The sequence below is a fragment of the Hyperolius riggenbachi genome, chromosome 4, assembly GCF_040937935.1.
Source record: "Hyperolius riggenbachi isolate aHypRig1 chromosome 4, aHypRig1.pri, whole genome shotgun sequence".
Taxonomy (NCBI): Eukaryota; Metazoa; Chordata; class Amphibia; order Anura; family Hyperoliidae; genus Hyperolius; species Hyperolius riggenbachi.
Window position 1 is genome coordinate 244,542,184 of NC_090649.1, and position 13,060 is coordinate 244,555,243.

General features: G+C 44.3%; 1 protein-coding gene across 1 annotated transcript in view; it reads right to left on the bottom strand.

The window, feature by feature from the left end:
* ELOVL4 (ELOVL fatty acid elongase 4) overlaps positions 1 to 4,723 on the bottom strand; it is a 45,247-nt gene extending 40,524 nt beyond the window's left edge. The window contains exon 1 of the mRNA XM_068281535.1: positions 4,489 to 4,723. Within this exon, the coding sequence (XP_068137636.1) occupies positions 4,489 to 4,558 (70 nt within the window). The 5' untranslated portion in view covers positions 4,559 to 4,723. The remainder of the gene's footprint in view (positions 1 to 4,488) is intronic.
* Between the last annotated feature and the right edge of the window lie 8,337 nt (positions 4,724 to 13,060).

Here is a 13,060-nt window from a genome sequence, read left to right on the forward strand (position 1 = left end):
TTTACGTAAAACCCATTGGATCCTACAGGTAGGTGCTAGAATTTCAGGGGGCCCAAATGCTAGGTGGTGTGGTGTGTGTGTGTTCCCTCGGTGGTCTGATGTCCCCTGCCGCTGAGCGCCCCCCCTCCACATCGGGACCACACAGCTGCTCTTCCTGCATTGTGGCCGCGTGAGACCGTCCACACGCAAGCGCAGTAGCACGGGGCCAGCAGCTCTTGTTTCCTGCGCAGTGAAGCTTGCACGGCCCTGATATGATTAGCGTAACTGCCTTGCTGCTAATCTTCAAGGGAGCCACACTCAGTGATGGGACATCAGAGCAGGGAGGGAAGCCTCAATAGGATCCCGAGGCTTCCCTATCTTTAGGCAAGTATCTCATTTTGTACCCGAGCTTTAGCTTTAGCTCGGGTACAGGCTATGAGTTATGGCGCTTAGTGTCTCTAATCTACCAATAAAAGCTTCTATGGACTTATATAACCCTGGAGTGTGCGGACCTTGTGAATACTATAGTTGCAGGATGGATGTACAGTGGTGGAATTAAATAGTACTGTATTTATTTTCTCCTTATTTTGCCTATTGTAGATTTTTCACACTGAATGGTTTTGGGTATTTAATTGATTTATATCTAGAGACCTTAGTTTTCACGTAATGGACCAGAACAATGATGATATTTCAGCTTTGATCATGCTGACTTTGCAATAAATTTGTATTTATAAACACACACGAAAAAAATAATCAGTGTAATATGGAGTAGATACAGATTTAATTTCCACATTTCCAAAATGTCACAAATATGGGTGGTCTTTTTCCTTTATACTTAAATATCATATTGCCTTTAAATTATACCTCTTGTTTGAACATCAAGTGCCTCAGAAGCCTGAACTCATTGGCTATTACTTTGAATGCAAATGTGATTGCATAGTTATAGATTTACTCAAAAGGAAGTTTCCTAAATGTGGGAAGAGGAGAGTATCAGAGAAAAAGGGATTCACTCAACTATATTATGTACTGTTCCCATTCACTGTGGGGTGAGAGCATGTCTCAGTACATTAATTCAGTAAACAAGATGACAAATGAATGAAAGGGCAGCTCATAAGTAATTTGCAGCACTAGTGCAAAAAGATCTTTACTGTATCAAATATATTTTCAACACAGCCAAAATAAACATTTGAGAGTTGGCTTCTTGGTGCACATGGTTGCAATAAAAGCTCTATTTACTATATTATCAGAATGCAAATTTGCAAATATCAGATAAAACAGTAATATGTGCCACAATCAGGCATGGGCTCACAAGTACTTACGAGTGCCTAAGCACTCGAATTCGCGATTTAAATGAGGCTTAGGTATGTGGTGGGGAAACAAAGGGTTATTTACCCATAAGTCCGGCGTATATTGTGCACGTCAAACAGCTTGCACGTGTCCTATTGAATGCGTTGCAAGCCTCACCACCGCGCACTCCTTCCTTCCAGCTTGAAGGAGGAAGTGCGGCTTGCAACGCATTTAATAGGATGCGTGCGAGCTATTTGGAGCGCACAATATATGCTGGACTTATGGATAAATAACCCCTTGTTTCCCCGCCACACACCTGAGGCAATTAAGCTTCATTTAAATCATGAATTCGAGTGCTTAGGCACTGGCAAGTACTCGTGAGCCCATCACTGGCCACAATCCCTGAGGAGGCCAATTTAATTGGCGAAACTTGTTGGGCTTTGCTGTGACTTCGTGAGCTAGTAATGCATTTTGGCAGGGGCAGAAACAGTGGTAAGGGTCTGCTGCTATGTCCACACCACTGTATGGCCTCAGTTTCCACAGCCCTGGTCGCCTCTGGTTACATCTAAACGTTTTTCCGTCTTAGGCACATGAAAGTGTTTTTATAACCTTTAAGACCAAAAGTAGGAGTATGGGATTCAAGAACTATACAGTAGATACAATTCTTTATCTCATCAGTTTATTGTCATTTAAATTTTTTTTAGCAAAACTTATACCTTATATCCTTTAAACCTGGTGAGGTGCAGCAGAGGTTTTCTCAATTTTCCAGACACCACAAATTATTATATACCTACATATATACCTACCTACATTAAACTATATACAACTTTATGCCCCTCCACGCACCCTCCGCTCTGCCAACAAGATGAAGCTGGTTATACCCAGGATACACTTAACATTTAGTGCTCGGGCCTTTTCCTATGCAGCCCCTACTCTATGGAACTCACTTCCACAATCAGTACGAGAGGCTCCTTCTCTGGACAGCTTTAAAAAAAAAGGCTAAAAACTCACCTCTTTTCCCTAGCCTTTGAGACTGCATAATGCAGGGTCACTGCACTTTGAGTCCCCATAGAGAAAAGCGCTATATAAATATTATTGTTACATGTATTACTGAGGCATGGAAAGTGCTAACGTTTCCATACCTTCAATGAAGCGCATTATTCTGTGTTTTTTTTTTTTTTACAATTAAATTACATTTTTTTATACCTGATCTAGGTCTCATTTCCATTAACGCTTACCTTTTAATAATGTTTTTATATTTCTTATATTTTTGAAGCACCTGCTTCCCTCCCAAAAACTAGTTAATACACATACAAAAAGTCAGTAAATGGAAAATGTATGAATCATTCATGCAAGTTTTTTATGTTAGAAAATTAAAACTTTACAAAGTATGACACTATCCCCATTTTTAGTATCATTAACCCCTTGGCCCATGTGCAACCTGGTATTCCCCTAGGGAACTTGGGTCTAAGAATCCTTATTCAATGTTATGGACAAGGTGAACTTCCCTACCTTCAGAGCCCATAAAGAGGTGAGGTTAAGATCAACAGTAAGTAAGAAACACAATTCAGGTAATAGTACATAAATGTTGAGGTACTTAAAGGACCTCCGTCGCAAAAATCTTAAAATGTTAAATACATGGAAACATATACAAATAAGAATTATGTTTCTTCCAGAGTAAAAATGAGCTATAAATTACTTTTCTTCTATGTTGCTGTCACTTGCAGTAAGTAGTAGAAATCTGACATTACCGATCAGATTTTGGACACTAGCCCAAAGCACTTAGTGAATGGCAGTTGCTCCGTCCAACTGGCAAAAAAGCGTACGGTGAGCAGGGAGGCTGGCCAGCATCTTTGTATAAATCTTTTTCAGGGAGTGTCTTTATAAAGAATAAAGGCCATGCTGAGAATCCCCTATGGAAAATGGACTAGCCCAAAACCTGTCGGTAATGTTGGATTTCTACTACCTACTGTAAGTGACAACAGCATAGGAGAGAAATAATCTATGGCTCATTTTACTCAGGAATAAATGTACTTCTTATTGGTATGTGTTTTAAATTTTAAGATTTTGGTGACAGTTCCTCTTTAAAGGAGGAAACTTGTAGTCCACCTTAATACCAAGGGCCCAGATATTAGCCTCCTCGCAGGTTTTGCGTTTAGTAACCCTGAAGACTTTAAGCCTATTTTGCCTTAGTGTGTACTAGTAAGGAGGCCAGACTGGGAACTCCTTGGTGGAATGGTTTAGTGTTCTCTAAAGCAGTAAGGAAAATTGTTATATCTACAAAGAACTATGAAACATAATTGACATAGAAAGATAAAGATGTTAATACAAAGTGCTAGAATACTTCTGCCACCGGCAGTATGAAAAATTTGTAATACAGTTTTAAGCTTTTTGAGTGCCTTACTGTGGATAAATCAGGGATCATTCTATGACACTGAATACCATAAAAAATATTTGTCTGAAGTGTGTCTTTTTAACAAAACAATCTACATTTTAACACCTATGATGAGCTTTCCTTTTGGGACAACACCTACTGAAAGTCTGTACAGGCCTTTGGCTCTTAATGTGCTACTTTAGTAGTAATTTATTTACAGTTATTTATGCTTTGCATAGTGGTACTGATTAAAAATGTCCCTCTTTCAATGTTCTGGTCTGCTTCACATTGTGACTATCTTACAAAGAAGGTTTTGTTAAAGTCTACATTGCAATTTTTGTATGTACAGTGGAGGTGGGATTACATTGAGGCCCATGGGTCTGTAAATATACTGCTGCCCACACCATCTGCATGGGGAGTTGTTTTTTTTTGCTATTTGTATCCCTCACTGCTAAAAATAATTGCACTCATGTATATTTTATTATAGAAACGTCGTATAATATTATACTTAATTGTTTAAATTGTAACAAACACATTTCTTCACACATAACGCTGCCTGGATATTGACCTTTCTCTGAATGGGAGCATTCTATGATAGAATTGAAAGACCGAGCATGAAGGCGATGCTGCACACAGAGGCATTACAGAGCAGGGAGGGATGAAGAGATCGGGTTTCCCAGGCAGTCGGATGATATGCAGCACTAGCACAAAGGTGATGCCGTAAAGCCTGCGCACTCAGCATAGGATGATCAAGGAGTAGCAGATGGGATGGTCAGATACGGGGTAAACAGGGATGCTACACACAGGAGGACCACAGCAAGGATGAGCCTGTCAGGCCGCACGCTTACCTGCAATGGTCAGACTCCAGCTGTAAAAGCGCAGCGAATCATTGATGAGCTGAGACACAGTGGTCAGCATCGTGCCTCTTTACGTCCAGCAGCCTGACCACGTCTAACCTCTATCCCTAGACACAGCGCGAGGGGTTACTAAGGACTGGCCCACCGGAGCATGGCGTAAAAGCTTTCAGCCGGGTAACAAAACCGAGGATGATGGCGGAGGAGAACTGCGCCACCTCTCAGCCAACTGACAGCTCGGCGCGCACACGTGACGCGGTTACCGTGGTTACAGCCGCATTCCAAGCCCGACCCTCCGGGGACAACAACAGCCAATGGTTCCATGGCAGGCGGGACTCGCATGATAATGAGCAATACAGGGAGGGGGTGGCTGCAATAGGCGTGACGTGGCGGCTGCTGAGTTTGCAGCGAATTGTTTGCTGCAGCGCTGGTGGGTTACTCTTTCCACACTTCATACTACAAGTAGAAGTAGATGGACGTATTCACAGAACGGATAGAACGTATCACGCACCCTACTGCGTTTATTAAATCTCCTACTCATAGGAAAACGTCACAAGGGGCTCTATTCATAAAAAAGTCGTGGCGAAAAAACTCCTGGAGGGAAAATACCGCAGCGGTATTTTAGACTTTTTGGGCTCTATTCATAAAAGGTTACCGCAAGTTTTCCGCTCAAAACAGCGGATTTTCCCGTCCATTTAGCAAAGTGGGCATTCATAAAAGCTGTTCCCGCATGAAAATCTACAATCCCGCAGCAGAGCGCGAAATTTCCGCCCTCTCCAGTGTTTTTCTAGATTTATCTAGAAAAAAAGTAACAAAATGGCCATTCATGAAGTTTAGAGGAAGCGGTATGTGGACGGGAAATACCGCTTCCTCTGATTTTGCGGATTACATACAAGTGAATGGGACAGACCTCCCAGAGAGAGCAGCGCACGGAGGGACTCTGCCGGCTGAAGTGTTTCCGCATGCCTTGCGACAGCTTACCGCCAGCTTTCAGCGGGAGATCTCCGCTCTTGCATCGCAGCTGGCAAGATTTTTTTGAATGACCACCCAGAAGTGTAAAATACCGCTGCGGTATTTTCCCTCCAGGAGTTTTCTCGCCACAACTTTTTTATGAATAGAGCCCTTTGTTACTTTTTTCTAGATAAATCTAGAAAAACACTGGAGAAGGCGGAAATTTCTCGCTCTGCTGGGGGATCGCAGATTTTCATGCGGGAACAGCTTTTATGAATGCCCACTTTGCTAAATGGACGTGAAAATCCGCTGTTTTGAGCGGAAAACTTGTGGGAAGGTTTTATGAATAGAGCTCAATTTGCTGAAGCCACTATTCGTCCTGGTTGATTTAAATGCAAAATAACTGCAAAAGATCTATTTGATTCAACCCAATCAAAAAGTCGCATTTCTCTGCTTGAATTAAAATAGTTTATTTGTATGAAAAAATATTGCAAGTAAAACACTAGTTCAGGATCAGAAATCGTGTACAGTCATGCAGCTGCTAGTTTTGAATTGCCAGTTGGGGCACAAAGTAAATGCTGCCATCAGGCTAGGTAGGTTCCATTGCATACCCTGTAACGCTAACAAAAGGGAAAGCTAGTTTTAACACTGAGGGTTGCATACGCTGTAAAAACAGCATTGCAATGTAAGAGAAAAGTTGCACAGTGTATCACATATAGTGAAGCTTAGGTAGGTTTACACTGGCATTAAAAACTGCGTTTAGCAGAAGTGAATGGACCATAGATCATGGGCGTAAATAGAATTCTCTGGGCCCCCCTGCAAAACTTTGGATGCCCCCCCCCCCCAGCTGTTGTTGCTGGAGGACAGTGCTGATGTAGCACAGGTGAGGGGGGGGGGGGGGGGGAGTCGGGCCCTCCTTCAGTCTGCTATTTGTGCCCGCTGCTACCCCTTCCTGTGCTGTGCCTCCTCCTGCCCCTAAAAAGGGCCCCCTCAGGCTTCTCACTAAGGGCCTCCCTGCAGCTGCATCCCTTGCAGGGGCTATTGTTACGCCCCTGGACCAGATCCTAACGGATGTCAACAAAACCAATGTCAATAGGACACGTTCAAATTGCTCCATTAGAACGGATCTGTTTGGGCTGTTCTGCTGAACAGACCTCAAATTTGGGGTGGGAATGATTGTTCCAGATCGGCAGAGGCGTTGCATTGACTGCGCGCTAACGTGAGTTACATGAGAGTCACAGATGAAAAAAATTGACGCATTTTAAAAACAGATCCATTCCACGGATCAGTTTTTCATCCATTCACTGTGAACCAGGCCTTAGTGAGGCCTCATTTCCATGAACAGCTGAACTGCTCATTTGTCGAGCATTTTAGCCTACTGGTTGCCTACTGGCACTAAAAAAAAAGTCGTGTTGCGTCTGAGCAATGCAAATGGTGCTCAGATGCAGCCACAGGGGAAGGGAGCAGCCAGTGAATGAGAGCAGTTGACAGTCGGTAAATTACCGCTTTCAGCTGGTCGTGGAAAAGAACAGCACGCTTAACCGTTAACACGCACATTGTTTGGTACCACACAGCATGCCTTGCAGAGTGCATTCAGTATCATCGTTGGCAAAACACCTCACCCTGCTCATGCACAAACTCCCGGGCCACGCTGCTTACTACGTGGGACACGTAATTCGGGCACTGGATATTGCCGGTGGCTGAATAACCTTTTTATTTTGCTGATTTGTGTGTCGCCCGGCTAAAACACAAACCCAAATGAGCCACGCAGCGCTGGCACCAAAACGATCGGCAATGGACCAAAATCAGCTGCCGTGTGTCAATTATGCCAATGAACCTATCACACTGCTAACATGCTGATGTGAATGCAATTATTTTGTCCGACACTGTAACGCCCCAGTGTGAACGTAGCCGAAAAGTCACATCATGTGGTATGCATGAATTGTGACACATACCGTGAAACATACAATACATAAAAAGTATGCCTCACTGCAACTGTAAACATGCACATCGTCTGGTACTGCACAGCATGCCTTGTTTTGATGGATTCCTTCATATGGCACTGCTAAGCCACTAATATGAACGTTTCATTCCAGTGTGAACCAAGCTTTAAACTGCATAAAAGCGTATGACCATTCTCTGCAGAGGTGGGCAGTGCAGCGGCCCCCGACCTCCCTCAATGCAGCTGAGATAATTGTTCTTTCCTTATTATTCCTGCCTGTTCTGTCCACCCTCCTCATTAACAGAACTGTCTGTACAGAATTCAGCCCAAACTATTAGAGATGGCCCGAACCTCCGATTTTAGGTTCGCGAACTACCGCAAAAGGTTAGGTTCGTGCGAACATTCGCGAACCGCAATAGACTTCAATGGGGATGCGAACTTTGAAAACTATAAACATTTATGCTGCCCACAAAAATGATGGAAAAGATGTTTCAAGGGGTCTAACACCTGGCGGGGGCATGGCGGAGTGGGATACATGCCAAAAGTCCAGGGGAAAAATCTGGACTTGACGCAAAGCAGCGTTTTAAGGGCAGAAATCACATTGAATGCTAAATTGCAGGACTAAAGTGCTTTAAAACATCTTGCATGTGTATACATCAATCAGGTAGTGTAATTAAGGTACTGCTTCACCCTGACACACCAAACTCACTGTGTAACGCACCACAAACAGCTGTTTGTGTAGTGATGGCCGTGCTGGACTGGTGCACACCATGGCGAGAGTGCAGGCCGTGGCTGTTATCAAGCCCATATGGTCGCCGGGCTGTGGTAACTCAATGATAGAACAACAGTGACTGTCCAGCTGATCAAATTTGGTCTGTCCACAATAAAGCAACGACCTTATTATCTTGGGTGTGCCCCCCACTGTGTAACGCACAACAAACAGCTGTTCGTGTAGTGACGGCCATGCTGGACTGGTGCGCACCATGGCGAGAGTGCAGGCTGTGGCAGTTTTCAAGCCCATATGGTCGCCGGGCTGTGGTAGCTCAATGATAGAACAACAGTGACTGTCCAGCTGATCAAATTTGGTCTGTCCACAATGAAGCAACGACCTTATTATCTTGGGTGTGCCCCCCCACTGTGTAACGCACCACAAACAGCTGTTTGTGTAGTGACGGCCGTGCTGGACTGGTGCGCACCATGGCGAGAGTGCAGGCCCTGGCGGTTTTTAAGCCCATATGGTCGCCGGGCTGTAGTAGTTTGTGTGTGCCCCCCGAGACACTCATATAGCCGTTGGTCATTGCTTCATTGTGATATGCAAGCCCCTTCACCGCGGCAAGGTAATAATCACGAAGGGGAATTGGCACATGTACATGCCTTTTGTTTTGTTGTTGAAGCTGCACTGCAGCCAGAAAAATTAGGCAGGCATGTACACGCACCAGAAAAAGTAATATAGTGGCCGCTGCTAGCAGCGGCCTTAAAAATTCAGTAATCCATCTGGAGTCCTGGACCCTGTTGGTGGTGGCAGAGAAGGCAGTCAAGCGGCCAGCAGGCAGAGGCACTGTGTGGGGAGCGACTTAGTCTTGGGGCAGGCAGTCACAAAAGCGTGCAGGTAGAGATGCTGTGTGTGGGGACTGACTTAGTCTTCGGGCGGGCAGTAGCCCTCCGGAATCCATGCCTCATTCATTTTGATGAAGGTGAGGTACTGAACACTTTTGTGACTTAGGCGACTTCTCTTCTCAGTGACAATGCCTCCAGCTGGGCTGAAGGTCCTTTCTGACAGGACGCTTGAGGCAGGGCAAGACAAAAGTTGAATGGCAAATTGGGACAGCTCTGGCCACAGGTCAAGCCTGCGCACCCAGTAGTCCAAGGGTTTATTGCTGCTCACAGTGTCTACATCTACACTTAAGGCCAGGTAGTCGGCTGGGTGCGCTCACGTAGGTAGGTGGGTGCACTGTGAACAACAGACAGGTATATGCAGTGATGGGTATTATAATATGCACCTGTCAAACACAGACAGGTACCGGACAGGCACAGTGACACTGCGTGCGCTCACGTAGGTAGGTGGGTGCACTGAACACAACAGGTAGGTATATGCAGTGATGGGTATTACAATGTGCACCTGTCACACACATACAGGTACCGGACAGGCACAGTGACACTGTGTGCGCTCACGTAGGTAGGTGGGTGCACTGAAGTGAACAACAGGTAGTATATGCAGTGATGGGTATTACCAATCTGCACCTGGCACAGTAGTAATTATACCACCAAGGGGCCAAAGGCCAGCTGCTACTGAGTTACAGGGCTGTATATAATGCAAGTGGGCCACACATACACACACACAAAAAATAGATCACATGAACAAGATTAGCTCTCAAAAGAGCTGTAGAGGGGTGCTTTTTTTTTTAGCAATAAGAATCAGCAAGGAGCAAGCTAACAAGCCTACAAGAACCTAACTAAGCTTTCCCTATGAGAGTCTGCAGCAGCTCTCCCTTCTCTAGTTACTGCAGGCACACAAGTGAGTGAAAAGCCTGACGCTGCCTGCATTTTATAAGGGGGGCGGGGGCCCTCCAGGAGGGAGTGTAGCCTGATTGGCTACAATGTGCCTGCTGACTGTGATGTAGAGGGTCAAAGTTGACCCTAATGATGCACTATGGGGGCAAATCGAACTTCCAGAAAAGTTCGCGGTTCTCCGCGAACCACAGAAGTTCGCAGGTGAACCGTTCGGGCCATCTCTATTCATTTGATCATAACTTTATCAGCTGCTTATCACACCTGAATGATCTATTTCTTTTTCACCATAAAATTAGGCTTTTTGGGGGCTTGTTTTCAGTAATTGCTTTATTCTCTATGCATTTTATATGTAAAAAAATACACTATTTCTCCAATTCCATTCATTACACAGTTTTAAAATAAGCAATGCTACTATAACTAAAACACATTTTAGTTGCCTGTTAGTCCCAGTAATTACAACATTTAAATTATATTCCTCGTACAATGTATGTATGGTGACAATATATTATTTGGAAATAAAGGTGTATTTTTTCTGTTTTGGGATTTTTGTATCTGGTCAATAATTACAAGCCCTTATTTGCTAACATAATAGTAATAAACCCTAATGGCGTACATATTAAAAAAGCTGTGTCCCTAAGGCAACTATTTATGTAAATTTTTTATAAAACTGTTAGTGTATACAGTTGTGTTCAAAATTATTCAACCCCCAATGCAGTAAAGGGTTTTAGGGAATTTAGGCCTGGTGCACACCAAAACACACTAGCAGATCCGCAAAATGCTAGCAGTTTTTGAAACGCTTTTTCTTATTTTTCTGTAGCGTTTCAGCTAGCGTTTTGCGGTTTTGTGTAACGGTTTTGGTGTAGTAGATTTCAGATATTGTTACAGTAAAGCTGTTACTGAACAGCTTCTGTAACAAAAACGCCGGCAAAACCGCTCTGAACAGGCGTTTTTCAGAGCGGTTTGTGTTTTTCCTATACTTAACATTGAGGCAGAAACGCATCCGAAATCCAAAAAATGCCTCACCCCGGCATTTTTCGTTTCTGCAAAACGCCTCCCGCTCTGGTGTGCACCACCCCATTGAGATACATTGACCAAGCGGATCCGCAGCCGCAAACGGCTGCAGAAACGCTGAAAAAGCTGCTCGGTGTGCACCAGCCCTAAGTGTATATTTGTAATTGTGTTCAGAATGAAATCTTACAAGGACTTTTTAAAGAACCAAATGCAACTAAAATGACATCAATTGTTTTTGTAACACAGTATTAAATGTTTTTTTTTGTGATTTCTTCATTGACAAAATTATTGAACCCCTTAAAGGGAACCAGAGACGAAGCACCCTCATGAATTTTACCATATATACAGTATCAGTGAGAACATTAGAGAAAACAGCTACCTTGCTTTCTGTTTCATTCTGCACTGCAGTTTGCTTCTAATCAGCCCTGATAAAATCCCCGACTGAGCATTCAGTCTGGCTTTGCTCAGGAATATTTATAGCTCAGTCTGTGTTCTCTGGTGTCTTTTTAAGTCCAAGCCTGCCCCCTGCTGGCTCTGCTCAGGAATCATTATAGCTGAGTCATTATATGACTGAATGCTCAGTCGGGGATTTTATCAGGTCTGATAAGAAACAAGCTGTGCAGTGCAGAATGAAACAGAATGCATAGTAGGTGTTTTCCCTAATGTTCCCACTGATCTATATGGTAAAATACATGAGGATACTTTGTCTCTGGTTCACTTTAAAGACTTCCACTCTTAAGAACAGAGGTTCATTGAAGTGTTTTCGATCAACTGTTGAAAACACCTGTGGATGTTAACGAGCAGCAATCAAGCAAAATAAGCACCAATTAGGCAGATTTAAAATGGACTGTGATACTCAGCTCCTTCTAGACATTTACTGATGTGTTTACAAACATGGTGAAGTCAAGAGAATGGTCCAGGAAGACAAGAGAAGAGGTGATTTCTCTTCACAGGAAGGGCAATGGCTATAAGAAGATTGCAAAGATGTTAAACATACCATGAGACACCATAGGAAGCATCATTCCCAAATTCAAGGCAAAGGGCACTGTTGAAAGGCTACCTGGTCGTGGCAAAAAGAAGATGCTGACTTCGACTGTTGTGCGCTACCTGAAGCACAAAGTGGAGAAAAGTCCCCATGTGACTGCTGAGGAACTGAAAAAAGATTTGTCAGATGCGGGTACTGAAGTTTCAGCTCAGACAATAAGGTGCACACTGCGTAATGAAGGCCTCAATGCCAGAACTCCCAGGCGCACCCCCTTGCTGTCTCCAAAGAATAAGAGGAGTCGACTGCAGTATGCAAACATTCATGTGGACAAACCACAAAAGTTTTGGGATAGTGTTCTGTTGACTGATGAAACAAAATTAGAAATGTTTGGGCTCATGGATCAACGCTATGTTTGGAGGAGGAAGAACAAGGCCTATGAAGAAAAGAACACCTTGCCTACTGTAAGGCATGGCGGGGGGTCAATCATGCTTCGGGGCTGTTTTGCTTCTGCAGGTACAGGGAAGCTTCAGCATGTGCAAGGTACCATGAATTCTCCTCAGCACCAGGAGATATTGGATGAAAATGTGATGCAGTCTGTCACAAACCTGAGGCTTGGGAGATGTTGGACCTTCCAACAGGACAATGATCCCAAGCATACCTCCAAGTCCACTAGAGCATAGTTGCAGATTAAAGGCTGGAACATTTTGGAGTGGCCATCGCAGTTACCAGACTTAAATCCGATTGAGAACCTCTGGTGGGACTTAAAGAAAGCAATTGCAGCACGCAAGCCTAAGAATATGACTGAACTAGAGGCTTTTGCCCATGAAGAATGGGCTAAATACCCGTAGATCGCTGCAAGACACTTGTGTCAAGCTATGCTTCACATTTAACCTCCTTAGCGGTAACCCCGTGCTGGACACGGGGTAAGCCGCCGCGGAGGATATCTCGGCCCCTGGTGGGGTGATTTCCGTTCTGTAAAGTGCTGTACGCGCAGCTAGCACTTTGCTAGCCGCACATACAGCTTAATCGGCGATCGGCCGCACGCAGAAGCGGAAGAGGCCCCCCCACCAGAGCCCTGCGCAGCCCGGACCAATCTCTCCCGGGCAGCGCAAAGGGCTGGATCGGATGGGTCTGACGTCAGGACGTCGTGACGTCATTCCGATCGT